This window comes from Vipera ursinii (genome assembly GCF_947247035.1).
Source record: "Vipera ursinii genome assembly, chromosome: 7".
In the NCBI taxonomy this organism is placed as follows: Eukaryota; Metazoa; Chordata; class Lepidosauria; order Squamata; family Viperidae; genus Vipera; species Vipera ursinii.
In genome coordinates, this window is record NC_139521.1 from 61,441,943 (window position 1) to 61,455,988 (window position 14,046).

At 38.0% G+C, this 14,046-nt stretch overlaps 1 protein-coding gene across 2 annotated transcripts in view; it reads left to right on the forward strand.

The window, feature by feature from the left end:
* UNC5C (unc-5 netrin receptor C) overlaps positions 1–14,046 on the forward strand; it is a gene marked incomplete at both ends in the record, with an annotated part of 331,254 nt that overhangs the window by 300,127 nt on the left and 17,081 nt on the right. For both annotated transcript variants that reach the window (XM_083367827.1, XM_083367828.1), the window contains 2 exons: positions 4,942–5,110; positions 9,062–9,295. In XM_083367827.1, coding sequence (XP_083223953.1) covers positions 4,942–5,110; positions 9,062–9,295 — 403 coding nt within the window. The remainder of the gene's footprint in view (positions 1–4,941; positions 5,111–9,061; positions 9,296–14,046) is intronic.

Here is a 14,046-nt window from a genome sequence, read left to right on the forward strand (position 1 = left end):
GTAACGTTGATTTTGCTATGATTGAATACTGATGCTTTTTTTGCCACCTACATAATCTGGCATTGTTCTTTCAGAAGAATATTTGTTATAAGAAAAAAATAATAAAAATAAAAAAGTACTGAATCTAGCATATGGCATTTCTGGGCAAAAGAAAAATGCAAATATAGGATTGGCAGAGGCTGCCCAAAACATTTTTTGATAATGCCCATTTGTAGAAGACAATACATTTATGTAAACATATACATGAAGTAAAACTTCAGTGAAATACTAAAAAGTTTTAAATTTGTAAAATACCCAACATGTCTGGAAGGATAACCATCTGCTCCTGTGGTTATTCATCTCAATTCTTTCACTATATTATTTTTTTCCTTTAAATTCTGTGTTGTTCATCTCAATTCTTTCACTATATTATTTTTTTCCTTTAAATTCTGTGTTAATCAAAGTATAGTATTTTATTCCAGCAAACTAAATAATTGGCCCAATAACAAAGAGGACACAACTGAAATAATGAAATCTGTATGTCACTCACAATTATATATACTATAAACTTATGCAAGCTTACTAATTGCCAGCATGGCTTTCCCTGAGGAGAACCCAATATTGTAATTTAGATTAGACAGAATCATTAATGACATTCTCAGAAATCATAACTACAGACACCAGGTTCCTTGGGAGAAGTCTTAGTAACTGTTTACTGAGTTTGATTTTCTAGATGAATGCTAAATATAGTAATGATGCCCTCTAGGATAAATACATAGGAAAAAAAAGATTCATACCAAGTTTTAAGAGATGTAACATGGGTAATTGTAGTACATAAGTGAATGTCATCTTAAGTTGTACATGACATTCACCACATATTTCTGAGGAATCATCAGCAGATCACTGTAAACTGTTCCCTGCCCATTAAAATTTTATTTTTTATGCTCCTCAATAGAAAAAATGTCATTGCTGGAGTTCACAGCTATTATTTCTTAAACTATTTTCATTGCATTGCATTCTAATGAAACACCACCAGAAACTTGGTGGTATGAATAACCTAAGTCATTAGTCTATGGAAATGGGAAGTGGGGGTCATTAAAAATATTGGAGAGGTACAATAATAAAGGTTTATGAATATTTTAATACACTTTTCAATTACACAAGATCCACTTGTGACATTTCCTGATACTAACTGCATTTGTAACATAATCCTAGATTTTAGCCTGCAAATAAGAACTAGCCTAGAATAACAGAAGATATTTTACATTTTTCTTCTCAGAAAATCTACTGTTTTGACCCTTCTTAAATCTCTGTTGCAAAATATGACTAAATACAGCATTGCAGTATTTAAATGGCTTACTTAGTTCTGTTTTCTGTGTCTGGTAACAGATAATTCTCTATACAGAAACAAACAATATATAATGGCTCATTATGGCTAAATATGTTTATGAATTAAGTTTATTTCCCTTCTCTCTCTCTCTCTCTCTCTCTCTCTCTCTCTCTCTCTCTCTCTCTCTCTCTCTCTCTCTCTCTCTCTCTCTCTCTCTCTCTTTCTCTCTCTCTCTCTCTCTCTCTCTCTCTCACACACACACACACACACACACACACACCTAGAACTACAGTGCCACAGAGAGAGAGATCTCAGTCAGATTCGTGAGCCACATTCAATATTTGGGATGTTTAACATATGAAATTCCCAAGAATTCCCAAGAATGTTGTTCAAATGATGCAGGCATTTGTAGAGCACAACTGTCTGCAATAGTAAAACTTTTGTGGGTATCTTAGTACATGCATTGGCTACCACATAAGCCAGAAGACTTAGTTTTTCCTAATGAAAGTTTTTCCTAATGAAAAAGTCTATGTAGTTTTTCTCTTGTGTGTATTTGTATCGAATACACAAGTCTTTTCAGCAGTTAACATCATCTGAGTAGTGTTAGTTGGGGGAAAGGAGGGAAGAGTTATAAATATATCTGAATAGGACTATAAGATATGTCTGAGTGGCACTGTAGTTCCAGTTGTCATTCCTATGCCACAGTGACTTTTTATGAGTTCTGCAGCATACAAATCAATCAGTCAGTCTGTCAATCAAAATATGCCTTTATAGAGTACAATACAGAAGATTGCCACAAAGATCTGTCTGTATACGCAGAAATCTCCCAGCTCAATATTAACTAATTGTTTCTACTTGACTCCTCTTGATAATCCTTCTACCAAGACCTACATTCAAATTAGTAATTTTGGATTATTCTCTAAGAAACTGAATTCTACTTTGATTCTTCCCCCCTCCCATCCCCCCTGGCTTCTTATTTCTGGCTTGTATAGAGTGGCAAACAAAGCATCACAGGTTACATATAATGCTAAACAAACTGCAGGCAGATTTCCTATTTTGGTTAGCTACTCCTACTGGCAGCATGAGCGATTAGCTGAATAATCAAGCAGTATGCCTCTGCATAATTTTAGCATGAGGATGAGCATTAGATTGAGTTTTATAATTAGTGATAGCTTCATAATACTGTTTCTGGCTGAAACTGAGGGTTTCAATTAGGAAAATATTTGCATTATTTGCTAGGGTGAATTTTTGTATGAAGAATTTGTAGGAATCTGCATAAAGTGTTTTAGAAAGCAAAAATATAAATCTGTATTATTAGGCAGATTAATTTAGACGAATGAATAGAAAGTTGATGAAAGAAGATATTGTATGTATGATAAAATGATAAGGCCCAGAGTATGGAATTTTCTGCATGAATATGATTTTTAAATTTTGGCTCCTAATGTGGTAAAAGTGGTTTAAATGCAAAGTCTAGCTGAGAATGAAAATGCTTAAGAAATGGTTCAGCACAAAGAAGGAGTTAGACAAGGAGAGAAGCAACCTAGAACTAAGGAGAAACTTCCTGACAGTTAGAACAATTAACCAGTGAAACAACCTGCCTCCAGAAGTGGTGAATGCTCCAACACTGGAAGTTTTTAAGAAGAGACTGGACAGCCATTTGTCTGAAATGGTATAGGGTTTCCTGCCTTAGCAGGGGGTTGGACTAGATGACCTCCAAGGTCCCTTCCAACTTATTATTATTATTATAAGGATGTGTCATGTCTCCTTGCTTTATGATATATTTGTGGTTCAATGTATAAGCAATTGTACTGGTGACATTAGAGGTGTGTTGGTTGCAGATGTAAATGTACACGTACTTTTGCACGTAGCTTTTACTGTTTTGTTGGCTGACAATCTGATTTCCAATGAATGTCAGATAGATACTAAGGAGTGTGAATCTGAAAAGTAATGTCTGAAAGAACAAGCATTGTTGTGTCTGATAGAAAATGGAATGATTTTATAGTTACGTGTGTGTGAGAGTGTGTGCACATTTGTTCTGTACCAGCCTGCTACCGGCCCTGCAGAAAAGGCAGGGACAACCCCTTTTACAAGAAGGCAAGAGGCTGGAATTACGCCTGCCAAATTTATAGCTACAAAAACAAACAAGACACGAACCAAGAAACAGGAGCTTTAAGAAACAGGCTCTATCCAAGCGGTTGCCTTCAGCAAACCAGCCCTCCCACACATTCCCCTTATATAGAGTTCAGGGCGTGGCTTCTCTCTGCCTCCTTCCGAGGAGCCCCATTGCCTTCCTCTGTTTACTCCTAATTGACTGCCTCCTGCATCGGGCGTCCTTGAACAGGGCCAGCTGTGGGTCATCTTCATCCACGCTGTCAGGCTCACACAGCTGGGTCTCTGTGGTGACCAAGTGGGAGGGTGAGGGCTCTCATCAGCAAGATCTTCAACCCCCTCAGCAAGGTCTTCAACACCCCCCTCCTCCTCTGAGTCGTCCGACCCAACTGCCGAACCCACAGGCTGACCCTGAATCACAACAACATTATAGAAATGGGGAGAAATTAGAGCAAGTGGATGTATTGATATTGCTTGGTAAAATGTTTACTAAATATGGGACAATAAAATAAGACCTTCTAAGATGGACAAATACTACTGGAAAGATAATAGGTGGTTTGTAAATGACTAATAATAATTCTAGATTTGATACAGAGTTCGTGACCAGTAATAATTTGAGAAGTTTGGCCATCTATAGAGACAAAAAACCAGGGATGCGGTGGCTCAGTGGGTTAGGACGCTGAGCTTGTCGATCAGATGTTTGGCAGTTTGGCGGGTTGAATCCCGGGTGCCGCGTAACAGAGTGAGCGCCTGTTACTCGTCCCAGCTTCTGCCAACCTAGCAGTTCGAAAGCACATAAAAATGCAAGTAGCAAAATAGGGACCACTACAGTGGGAAGGTAACATCGTTCCGTGCACCTTTGGCGTCTAGTCATGCTGGCCAAATGACCACGGAGTCGTCCTCAGACAAGCGCTGGCTCTTCGACTTTGAAACGAAGATGAGTACCGGCCCCTAGAGTTGGAAACGATTAGCACGCATATGCGGGAAAACCTTTACCTTTTACCTTAGAGACAAAAAATAAGGGTCAAATTGAAAATTAATGTATAAGAAAGAGTGAATGTGTTGAAAGAAAGGAAAAAAATAACTAAAAAAGTTATGTTGACTTGATGAGATCCTCAATGAACTAGATGTTACATGCATCGTAGTATCTATGTGGTGGAAGCAATGTCATTTTCAAGGATAAATAAATAAATAAAACACAGTGGAAGTTCTGTTGCAAATCTACTATAGAACGTATTCAGACTGGCAGTAGCTTACTTTTCATCTGATGTTTTCCCAATATTTATCATACTGTAGATACTGCCTGCCATAGTTTGAGAGTTATATTCCCTCTGCTTTCCTTCCTTATTCATTTGCAATGATTTTAGGCATAAATTGTTACTAGATTATAATTTAAATAATAATTAATGCCAAACCTCACCGTGATATCAGTTCATGGATAAATAATAACAGGTTTTAAAATGAATTAGTTTCAATGATACCATATGATTTTTTTTCTTCTTCTTCCTTTATAATCCATTCAGGCCACCAATAGAAGATTGTCAAACCCTTTTGACCCCTGTAGTGAGTTGTGGGCCTCCAGGAGCATTACTAACTCGGCCTATCATCTTAACGATGCACCACTGTGCCGAACCAAACACTGAAGACTGGAAAATTCAGTTGAAGACCCAAGCAGCCCAGGGACAATGGGAGGTGAGGTGATTGCCCTTCACTTGCATGGTTCACATTGTCTGATTGAATAGCCATTAAATATATATTTTTTCATGAGCTGTATGTATCATTGCCGTTTTTTATCATTTCATTCACATTTCCCAACTTGGTATTGGGGCTGCAATTTCCATGGACTGTTCTGAGTTGTAAATTAAGGGAATTTCTGAGTAATAGTGGATAGTATATTGTGTTATTCCTGATACTGAAATTGTTTGGTATGTTAGGGGGAAAAACTGATTTGTGCCAATATCAAATAAGAGTTAACACCATCAGTATTAAGCAGATTTTGGATAGATAAATAGACTTTTTAAAAAGCTCTAAATGTTCAACAGAAGATGGTAGAACTTGGAATATTTCTTTTCTTTTTTCTGCAACACCTGGAGTCAATTTAAGCTTTTTTCTGTAATTTTTTTTAAAATTCCATTTATATCCCGCCCTTCTCCGAAGACTCAGGGCGGCTTACAAGCTTAGCAGTAGCCTTCATTCTATGTACAGTATATGCCTGCTTATTAGGGCTTTTGCACACACCCCAAGTGGCATTATTACAAAGTCAGCTTATTGCCCCCAACAATCCGGGTCCTCATTTTACCTACCTCGGAAGGATGGAAGGCTGAGTCAACCTTGAGCCTGGTGGGATGCGAACCTGCACTAATTGCAGGCAGCTGGTGTTACTTAAGGAGGCATTAGCCCACTGCTCCACCAAGGCTCTTTGTACACTCTTTAAAGCATGAAGGAGAAATGGGATGTAGCTAGTTATATGTTTGATTTTCCCATCTTGATGTGGAAAGACTGAGAAGGAATTATATTCATATGAATCCTACGGCCTTTTATGATCTTGAAAATTTCGTATAGTCCAAGACATAAAACCCGATCAAACAAAACACAATAATCATATTCAATCAAGTATTAAAACAGTTCTTCTTTAGACTTTATCTATCAATATACGGATGTAAAAGAGGCATATCTAATTCATACATTTCCATCTTAATCTAACTGCTATAATTTATGGTTACTTGAAATGTTTTTATCTTTTTTAAAATCTAACATTAACTTTATAGTTGAAAGTCACTGGGGAAAAAAGATAAGATATGATGGTTTGGGGTTTTTTTTTAAGAAAAACCTCTTCATTCCAGTGGTATAGTATTAATAACTCTGGTAGAAAGTGAGCTACTTTATCTACTCAGTGGTGCTAAGTGGTTGGAAATATGTCCAAACACGTTTTTGTTGGAAAGGGTAATATGTTGCTTTGCAGCAGGCACCTGCTAATAAATCCGTACCTTCACTAAAGTAGTCTGCATTGTTTCACTGTCATCTTTGAGAAAACATAGGTGTTGCAGTTCTGTTGAAATTCTCACCTTTTTTTGCAAAATTACTTTTTGTAAAATGCACTTGACATAATAATTTGAATAATTTGTTTGCTAGTTGTATATCAGTAGCAACTGAATAAAACAGACACTTTAGTTCTAAAATCATCTCTAGGTTTTGATATGCTGATTTTATATTGAAATATTTGCTATGTGGAATTTTCCATTAATGTTCAGAATATAAAACACTGGACTTGTAAAATAAACACCTTGTCAAAAACCTAAATTTACAAAATTGAGAACCTAAATTATCACTAGATCAGCCATTCTTTGCTTAACTTCACATAAGAACTTTCTAGATACCCCTTTGAATATGAATGATATTACTATATGTGGATTTGCTGTTTTATCTTGTATTTCCATATTATTTTTTAATATTAGCTATCTTGAGCACTGTACATATAGAAAAACAGGAAATAAACTAAAGTTTGAGTGCATACACACTAAATATACATAAACATTTGTTGACTGAGTGGTATTCTGACAAGTGATCTAATCTTGTCAGGTATATTTTTATGATAGGTTCTTTATTTCTTGCTTCGTGTGTGTGTGTATACATATATATATATATAATGCCGCTTGGGGTGTGTGTGAAAGCCCTAATAAGCAGGCATATACATAGAATGAAGGCTACTGCTAAGCTTGTAAGCCGCCCTGAGTCTTCGGAGAAGGGCGGGATATAAAATGGAATTAAAATAAAAAATAAATAAAAAAATAAATATCCTTAATGTGTATACATATATCCTTAATAAGACTAAAAATACGAATCCTGGGTGTGTGCATGTTAGAAGGAAAAGAATCGAGCACCAAGGTAGAAAAATAAAACTGTTTAATATGCAAAACACTAATTAGCTTTTATTGGCCAAACTGCCGACGTCGTCAGAGTAAGAATAGGAGATCCAGGAGTTTGCCTATATAGCCAGCTGCTTTTGCACCCTGGTCATTGACTTCAAACGGCCGTAGCGTTTCTAAATGTCCCGCGTTTCTTCGCGTGCTTGCAGGATCAAAAGTTGTTTTCTTATTCATGGTCGCTCCCCTGGTGAGCGTATACAGACTTTGGGACATGCCCTGTATTAGATCCCAATTTGGAGGGCGTGGCCACAACAATGATCCCCAGGAAGGACGAATCCACAACATGCCCGGCTTTAGGACTTGAGACGGAGGCTCAGGTTTGACCAAAGAAGACGGGGTGGGGGGGGATACAAAACAACTGCAGCTGGGTAATCGGCTCCCTGATGTGTATACGCTCACCAGGGGAGCGACCATGAATAAGAAAACAACTTTGCTATGAAAGAGCATCACAAATATCACAAATTAAATATATAAAAATAAGGATCCACATTTTATTTTCAGGTTAACAAATATCAAACCCCAGAAAACTCTTGCTGCTGTAGTCGGAATTGGCTTATCTGTATAGTCATTATTTTGGTACAATCTCTTGTTGTACATGTGAGCATGCAATCTTGAACAAGCTTCTGACACCATATCTTATTCCTTTCTTTCTTTTGTATATTTTCTCCTTAGTTTAACTAGATATTTGTTCCTTTTGTTTGTCCTCTTTTATACTCCTCTTCTATACTGTAGAAGACAATCAGGAATATGAAGATATTTTCAAATGTACTATTTTTGATGCTTTCTGGCTATATCGGTCTCCTAGCTAACTGTAGGGTTTGGGCAACGAAAGGACATTTTCACAAATGCATTTTGCTGTTCCCAGTGTTGTCTTCTTTTGACATAGGGATATTTTGTTTTCAGTTATGGAAAAGAGGGTGCCTCTTTTGTAATTGATCTGGCTGGGTCTAGACATTCCTAAAGCATTAGTGATCATGATACAGTTTTCATCTCCTTGATCTGTAGTGCCATCAGAGAGGTCAGCAATATGTTAGAAATCAACATTAAATTGGCATTAAATAAAGGTCAACAGAATTCGGGGGGGTGGACTTGGATCTCTTGTGTCAACACAAAGACTCTAAATTGATGATGCATTTAACTCTGCTGTCCATTTCACTTCTCCTACAACAATCCCAGCAAAGTTAGATCCCACTTCAGTCTTCTCCACTTGCCCGTTCTTTACCATGTCTGTCTCCAATATATACCAAGTGCTTATCTAAATAATGCAAGTCATTGTGAGGATGAGAGGATTTAACATTAGACCTGTTTATCCATTGTTACAAGTTGTCAATTCCCCCTTTTCAGTCCCTCAGATTAACTGGTGGCTTCCAAAACCACTGACTCAAGTGCTTTTGCATCTCTTGAGTCTGATGGATTAATCTAATTGGAATATGGCTTAAAAACTTGTGGGAAAGTGATCCAAGCTCTTTTTTTTTCTCCACATAATATTGCATCTTTGGATCCCATGCATCTTGTGGTAATAAAATGCAATTCTAGTTCCTGAAACACTTTGCTTGGTATCAATTTTTCTCAGATTTCTCCAAATATTTTACATGTGTCCATGGTATTGTAACTGGAAAAGCAATTATACTCCCTAAATAGTATGCACAGATGCAGTGTTGTCAACATTATCCAAGCTATTAAATTGTTCTTATTCTATTGTCTTTGATCTTTTCAGGATGTAGTAGCAGTTGGAGAAGAAAACTTCACTACTCCATGTTATATCCAGTTGGATCCAGAGGCATGCCATATCCTTACAGAAACTCTTAGCACCTATGCCTTAGTAGGGCAGTCAGTCACCAAAGCAGCCACAAAACGTCTGAAGCTGGCCATATTTGGGCCACTGATCTGCTCATCCTTGGAATACAACATTCGTGTCTACTGTCTGGATGACACTCAAGATGCCCTTAAAGTAATCTTCATTTTTGATATTATCATGGTCTCTCCTTCCTCGTCCTTTTCTTGCCATTGCTGCTATTATTACTTAAGATACAATCTTTGGTTCGATTCAGTCTGGTAAAAACTTAACAGTTCAAGTCCGAACAAAGGACCTAAGAGCTGTTAAGGTAGTGTCTGAGTATAGGCAGTTCCACGTTTGTTGCATGTTTGATGGTGCTTCTGTTGTTGTTATCATTATCATTATTATTGCTTTAATATTTAGTTGTGGACTTTACTTTTGACAGCTTACAAATGTCCATGAATATCTTTTATAACAAAAGATGGAGATGAGTAAGACAAAAAAAATGCAGATTAAAATGTAACAGTGCCCTTTTCATCATCTTTTCCCTCACACTATAAATGAATTCATTTCCCAGAATGCCTTATTCTTTTGTCTACCTGCAGTGTAATCTGGATTCCACGATATTTGCATTATTAAAAGACCATAAGGTGCTCAAAAGTTTAATTGCTGGTTCATGAATTTTTGATGCAAAGTGCCAGCTCCCCAGAGGAACAAAACATATAAATGCCTCTTTGTAAATACTTTATAATGATAAAAGAACCTCCAGGGTTGTTAACGCAACGCCTGCTGTTGTATTGCTTAGTTAGATAACTTGGTCTGCAGTGTTTGCACTGAGAATTTGCAACATAAATGATCCAACATTGCTGCTTTCTGTATTCCTACAAACAATCTTATTCATTCATGTGAGTTCAACTAATTCACAGCAGGGTTTCTGCACTGACAGGTACAGTTCCAACTCTTTTGTAGTTGGAATCTATGGTGCAGTTATAATCTCCGTCATTAAGGATAGGATTAGTGATATCTGAGTCTTTACTTGTAGGTTGTCTATTGAGTGGATTTTTCTCAATGGGTTTACATAATGGTTTAGTTAGTAAATATATCCTTAAAGTCTTCCTAAAACTGATTTTTTGTGCATTGCTTGCAAATCCACGTGACTCCAACTGACATTGGCAATGCCTTTTGTAGAACAACAATTATTGTTGTTCTATTGTTATTACTGTTGCACCACTGGTAATAATGGTAGTACGCTGTTACAGTACACTGTTTACATTGTTTCTCTCAGTCAATACAGTGGTCACAGTGTGTTACTTAGTGGTCAGGGTGTGTTACTTAATGGATAATGGTCTGACTTCTGCAACTGTTTTAAATACAGTAAGGAAACATTTGATAAAACTGTAAAGTAGAAGAGAGTATCTGTAATTCAGTGTTAACTATGTAGTCCTTGGTGATTTCATAATGATGTTATCTACTGGGGTAATGAAATGTGTGCAAGCAAACAATCAAGCTCCGAGAACAACATGGACTCTACAGAACAATAAAAACAAGTCATATACATCTTTAAAGGCAAAAGAAAATAGCTTTTTAAAAAATCCTCTTTAGCTTGGCACCTTACCACAGCAATTCTAGGGCTTTAAAGTGCTTCAAAAACATACAGCCCCTGTTTGAATAGAAACAATAGACCAAACCTGATACGATCTTAAAACTTTTACAAACAATTATCTGCCTGTAGCAATAGAATACAAGTTGGCAAAGCTTTTCTGAACCACATGTGGGGGTTTTTGGGCAGTATCTGACGGTGTTGTTAGAAAATTACTGGATTTTATTCATTAGAATATTATGGCTTGCATTTCAAACTCATTAAAAGGGGATTAAGTTCTGAGCGGTGTCAAGGTTTTAGTCTCTCAGAGATAAATTATTTTTTTCTTATCTGCCCATTTTGGCCCACAGAATCAGTAGGCGTTTTCTCATATTCTCTCGACTTTTTATGTGCAGACAAATGTTTTCTGAGAATTAGTAATAGAGGAAGCTAGCCTGCTGGCTTATGCAAGGAAGTCTGTGAAGCTGTTCCAACGTTTTTGGGGTTTCCGTGGAGCCAAATGGAATTCAGATACTTAACATAGATACACATCCTATTTTTAAATGTTGTCTTAATTAATGTAAAAAAGAGCATAATGTATAATAATATACCAGTTAATGTATTCCAGTCCAATTAAATAAATCCAAAGTTTACTTATATAGCCTTATACTGGGACTGAGCAGCATAAAGGCCCCGTGTCATACTTTACCATACATTTGACCAGGCAAGACAACAGAAGCATTATGAAGCATTTGGCAAGTCATAGTACATTCCAGGACTGTTGTGCATAGCACCAAGGAGACCTTCAAGCAAACTTCCATAAACTTGTATCCAAACAACAGGTCCCTTCATAGCTGTTTTTAGTACTGTAACATTAGATGAAAGTAAGGATAGGTGTCTTAAAAGAAGTTAGCAGTACAATTGCCTACTTATTTAAGTTTTATGTCAAACATGTGTCCTGACAAAAAATAGCAAGGCACCATACAACCACTGTAAGGTTTTCAGATTAAATCAGCCCTCTCAATCTTATAACGCTACATGTTTCTCTTGAGTAAGCTAAAACATGCTAAAATTGTTTTGAAGTTTAGTAAAAAAAAAAAGCACTATTATTGTTGTTATGTTGGTCACATAGTCAGCCAGATGTTCAGAGTGGATTTGACATTTTATTCAAGCCTGACACTACCAAATTCTTCCCAAGGATCCTGGGATAGGCAGATGTTGACAATGTAAAGGTATTGTCTCAGGATGCAAGCTGTTCCAAGTAAAGTTGCTTTATTAGTATTACAATTATTAGTAGCGTTATGTAGTCAGCCTTGATGGTTCAAACTGAATTTGCTTTATTAGTTTCTTTATTAAAGGTAAAGGTAAAGATTCCCCCGCACATGCGTGCTAGTCGTTTCCGACTCTAGGGGCCGGTGCTCATCTCCGTTTCAAAGCCGAAGAGCCAGCGCTTGTCCGAGGATGTCTCCGTGGTCATGTGGCCGGCATGACTAGACGCCAAAGGCGCACGGAACGCTGTTACCTTCCCACCGGAGTGGTCCCTATTTCTCTACTTGCATTTTTACGTGCTTTCGAACTGCTAGGTTGGCAGAAGCTGGGACGAGTAACAGGCGCTCACTCTGTTACGCGGCACTAGGGATTCGACCCGCCAAACTGCCGACCTTCCGATCAACAAGCTCAGCGTCCTAACCCACTGAGCCACCGTGTCCCCTAGTTTCTTTATTAGTATTACACAATTATTAATAGCGTTACGTAGTCAGCCTTGATGGTTCAAACTCAACTTGAATCTAATTCTTCCTGCATGTAATCCAATACATTAACCAAGAAAAAAACTTTACTCTTTCTGTTATCCATTCCCTTATTCACTCAGAAAAATGTCAATTTTTCCAAGTTTAAGGGGGGAGGGAGAAGCAAGGAAAACTTTAAAATGTTCATTCCATTGTTTGTAACATGGAACTTGAAATACTGTTTACCCATACCCATCTTCCTTTCAAGCTTGTACTGAATTGCTTTGAAAAGGTGAGTAGGATTACTACATAATAATGATAATAATAATAAATAAAATAAATAATAAAAACCTTTATTGTCAAAGTACAACGTGTACATTGAGATTAGCTGAGCCTCCCCCCCCCCTGTGCTCTCTCCCCCCAACACACAGTGACAACAAACCCTCCATCCCACCACACTATGTTAACCAACTACACCACACACCGGCCTCCCAAGTCAATTCTGCATAAGATTATGTCCCATTTAAAAGCCTAACAGCCCACGGATAAAAGCTATTTTTCAGCCTGTTGGTACGGCTGGCTATATTCCTATATCTCCTACCAGATGGTAGGAGAGTAAAGAGATACTGTCCAGGGTGTGAGTCATCCCTGAGAATCTTCCTCACTCTACCAAGGCAACGAGCCCTGGCGATGCCATCCAGTGGTGTCAGGGAACAGCCCACAATGTCTTGTGCTGTGCTCACTACCCTCTGTAATACTTTCCTATCCGTGGCTGTCAAACCAGCATACCAAACCACAATACCATACGAGAGGACGCTCTCTATAGTAGACCGGTAAAAGAGGGTCATTAGCTGTTGTTCTACCCTGTTCTTCCGCAAGACCCTAAGAAAGTGAAGCCTCTATTGGGCCTTTCTAGCCACCTGAGTTGTGTTAACTTTCCAGGTCAGATCTTCACAGAGGTAGACTCCCAGAAATTTAAAGGAGGAAACTCTCTCTACACAGTTCTCTCCGATGTGAAGTGGGGCAGGTTCCCCCTTTTTTCCTCCGGAAGTCTAACACCATCTCTTTCGTCTTGCCGATGTTTAGGTGCAAGTTGTTGTTACTACACCATATGGATAGTTTTTGTACCTCCGCCCTATATGCTGTCTCATCCCCACCTGTAATAAGACCCACCACAGTTGTATCATCTGCAAACTTGATTATCGCAGTGGATGGGTCATATGATACACAATCATAAGTGTATAAAGAGTACAGGTAGGGGCTAAGCACACAGCCCTGTGGCGTGCCGGTGCAAAGCTTCAGGGGGGTGGACAAAGCAGACCCGACCCTCACTGTTTGTAACCGATCCCTAAGAAAGTCTTGAATCCAATCGCAGATGGCGGGGGAGAATTTCAAGTCAGTCAACTTCTTGATGAGAATGCTCGGCAAAATGGTGTTGAAATCATCCTATCAAATGATTTCCTGTTTGAATCAGAATAGGACCATATATAGTCCTTATCTTACCATGTTGACCAGATTCTGGCTGTGTCCTATAACTGGTTTGTATAACACAGGAGTCTTCAAATGTGGCCCTTTTATGATTTGTGGACTACAACTCCCAGAATTCCCCAGCTGGCTGA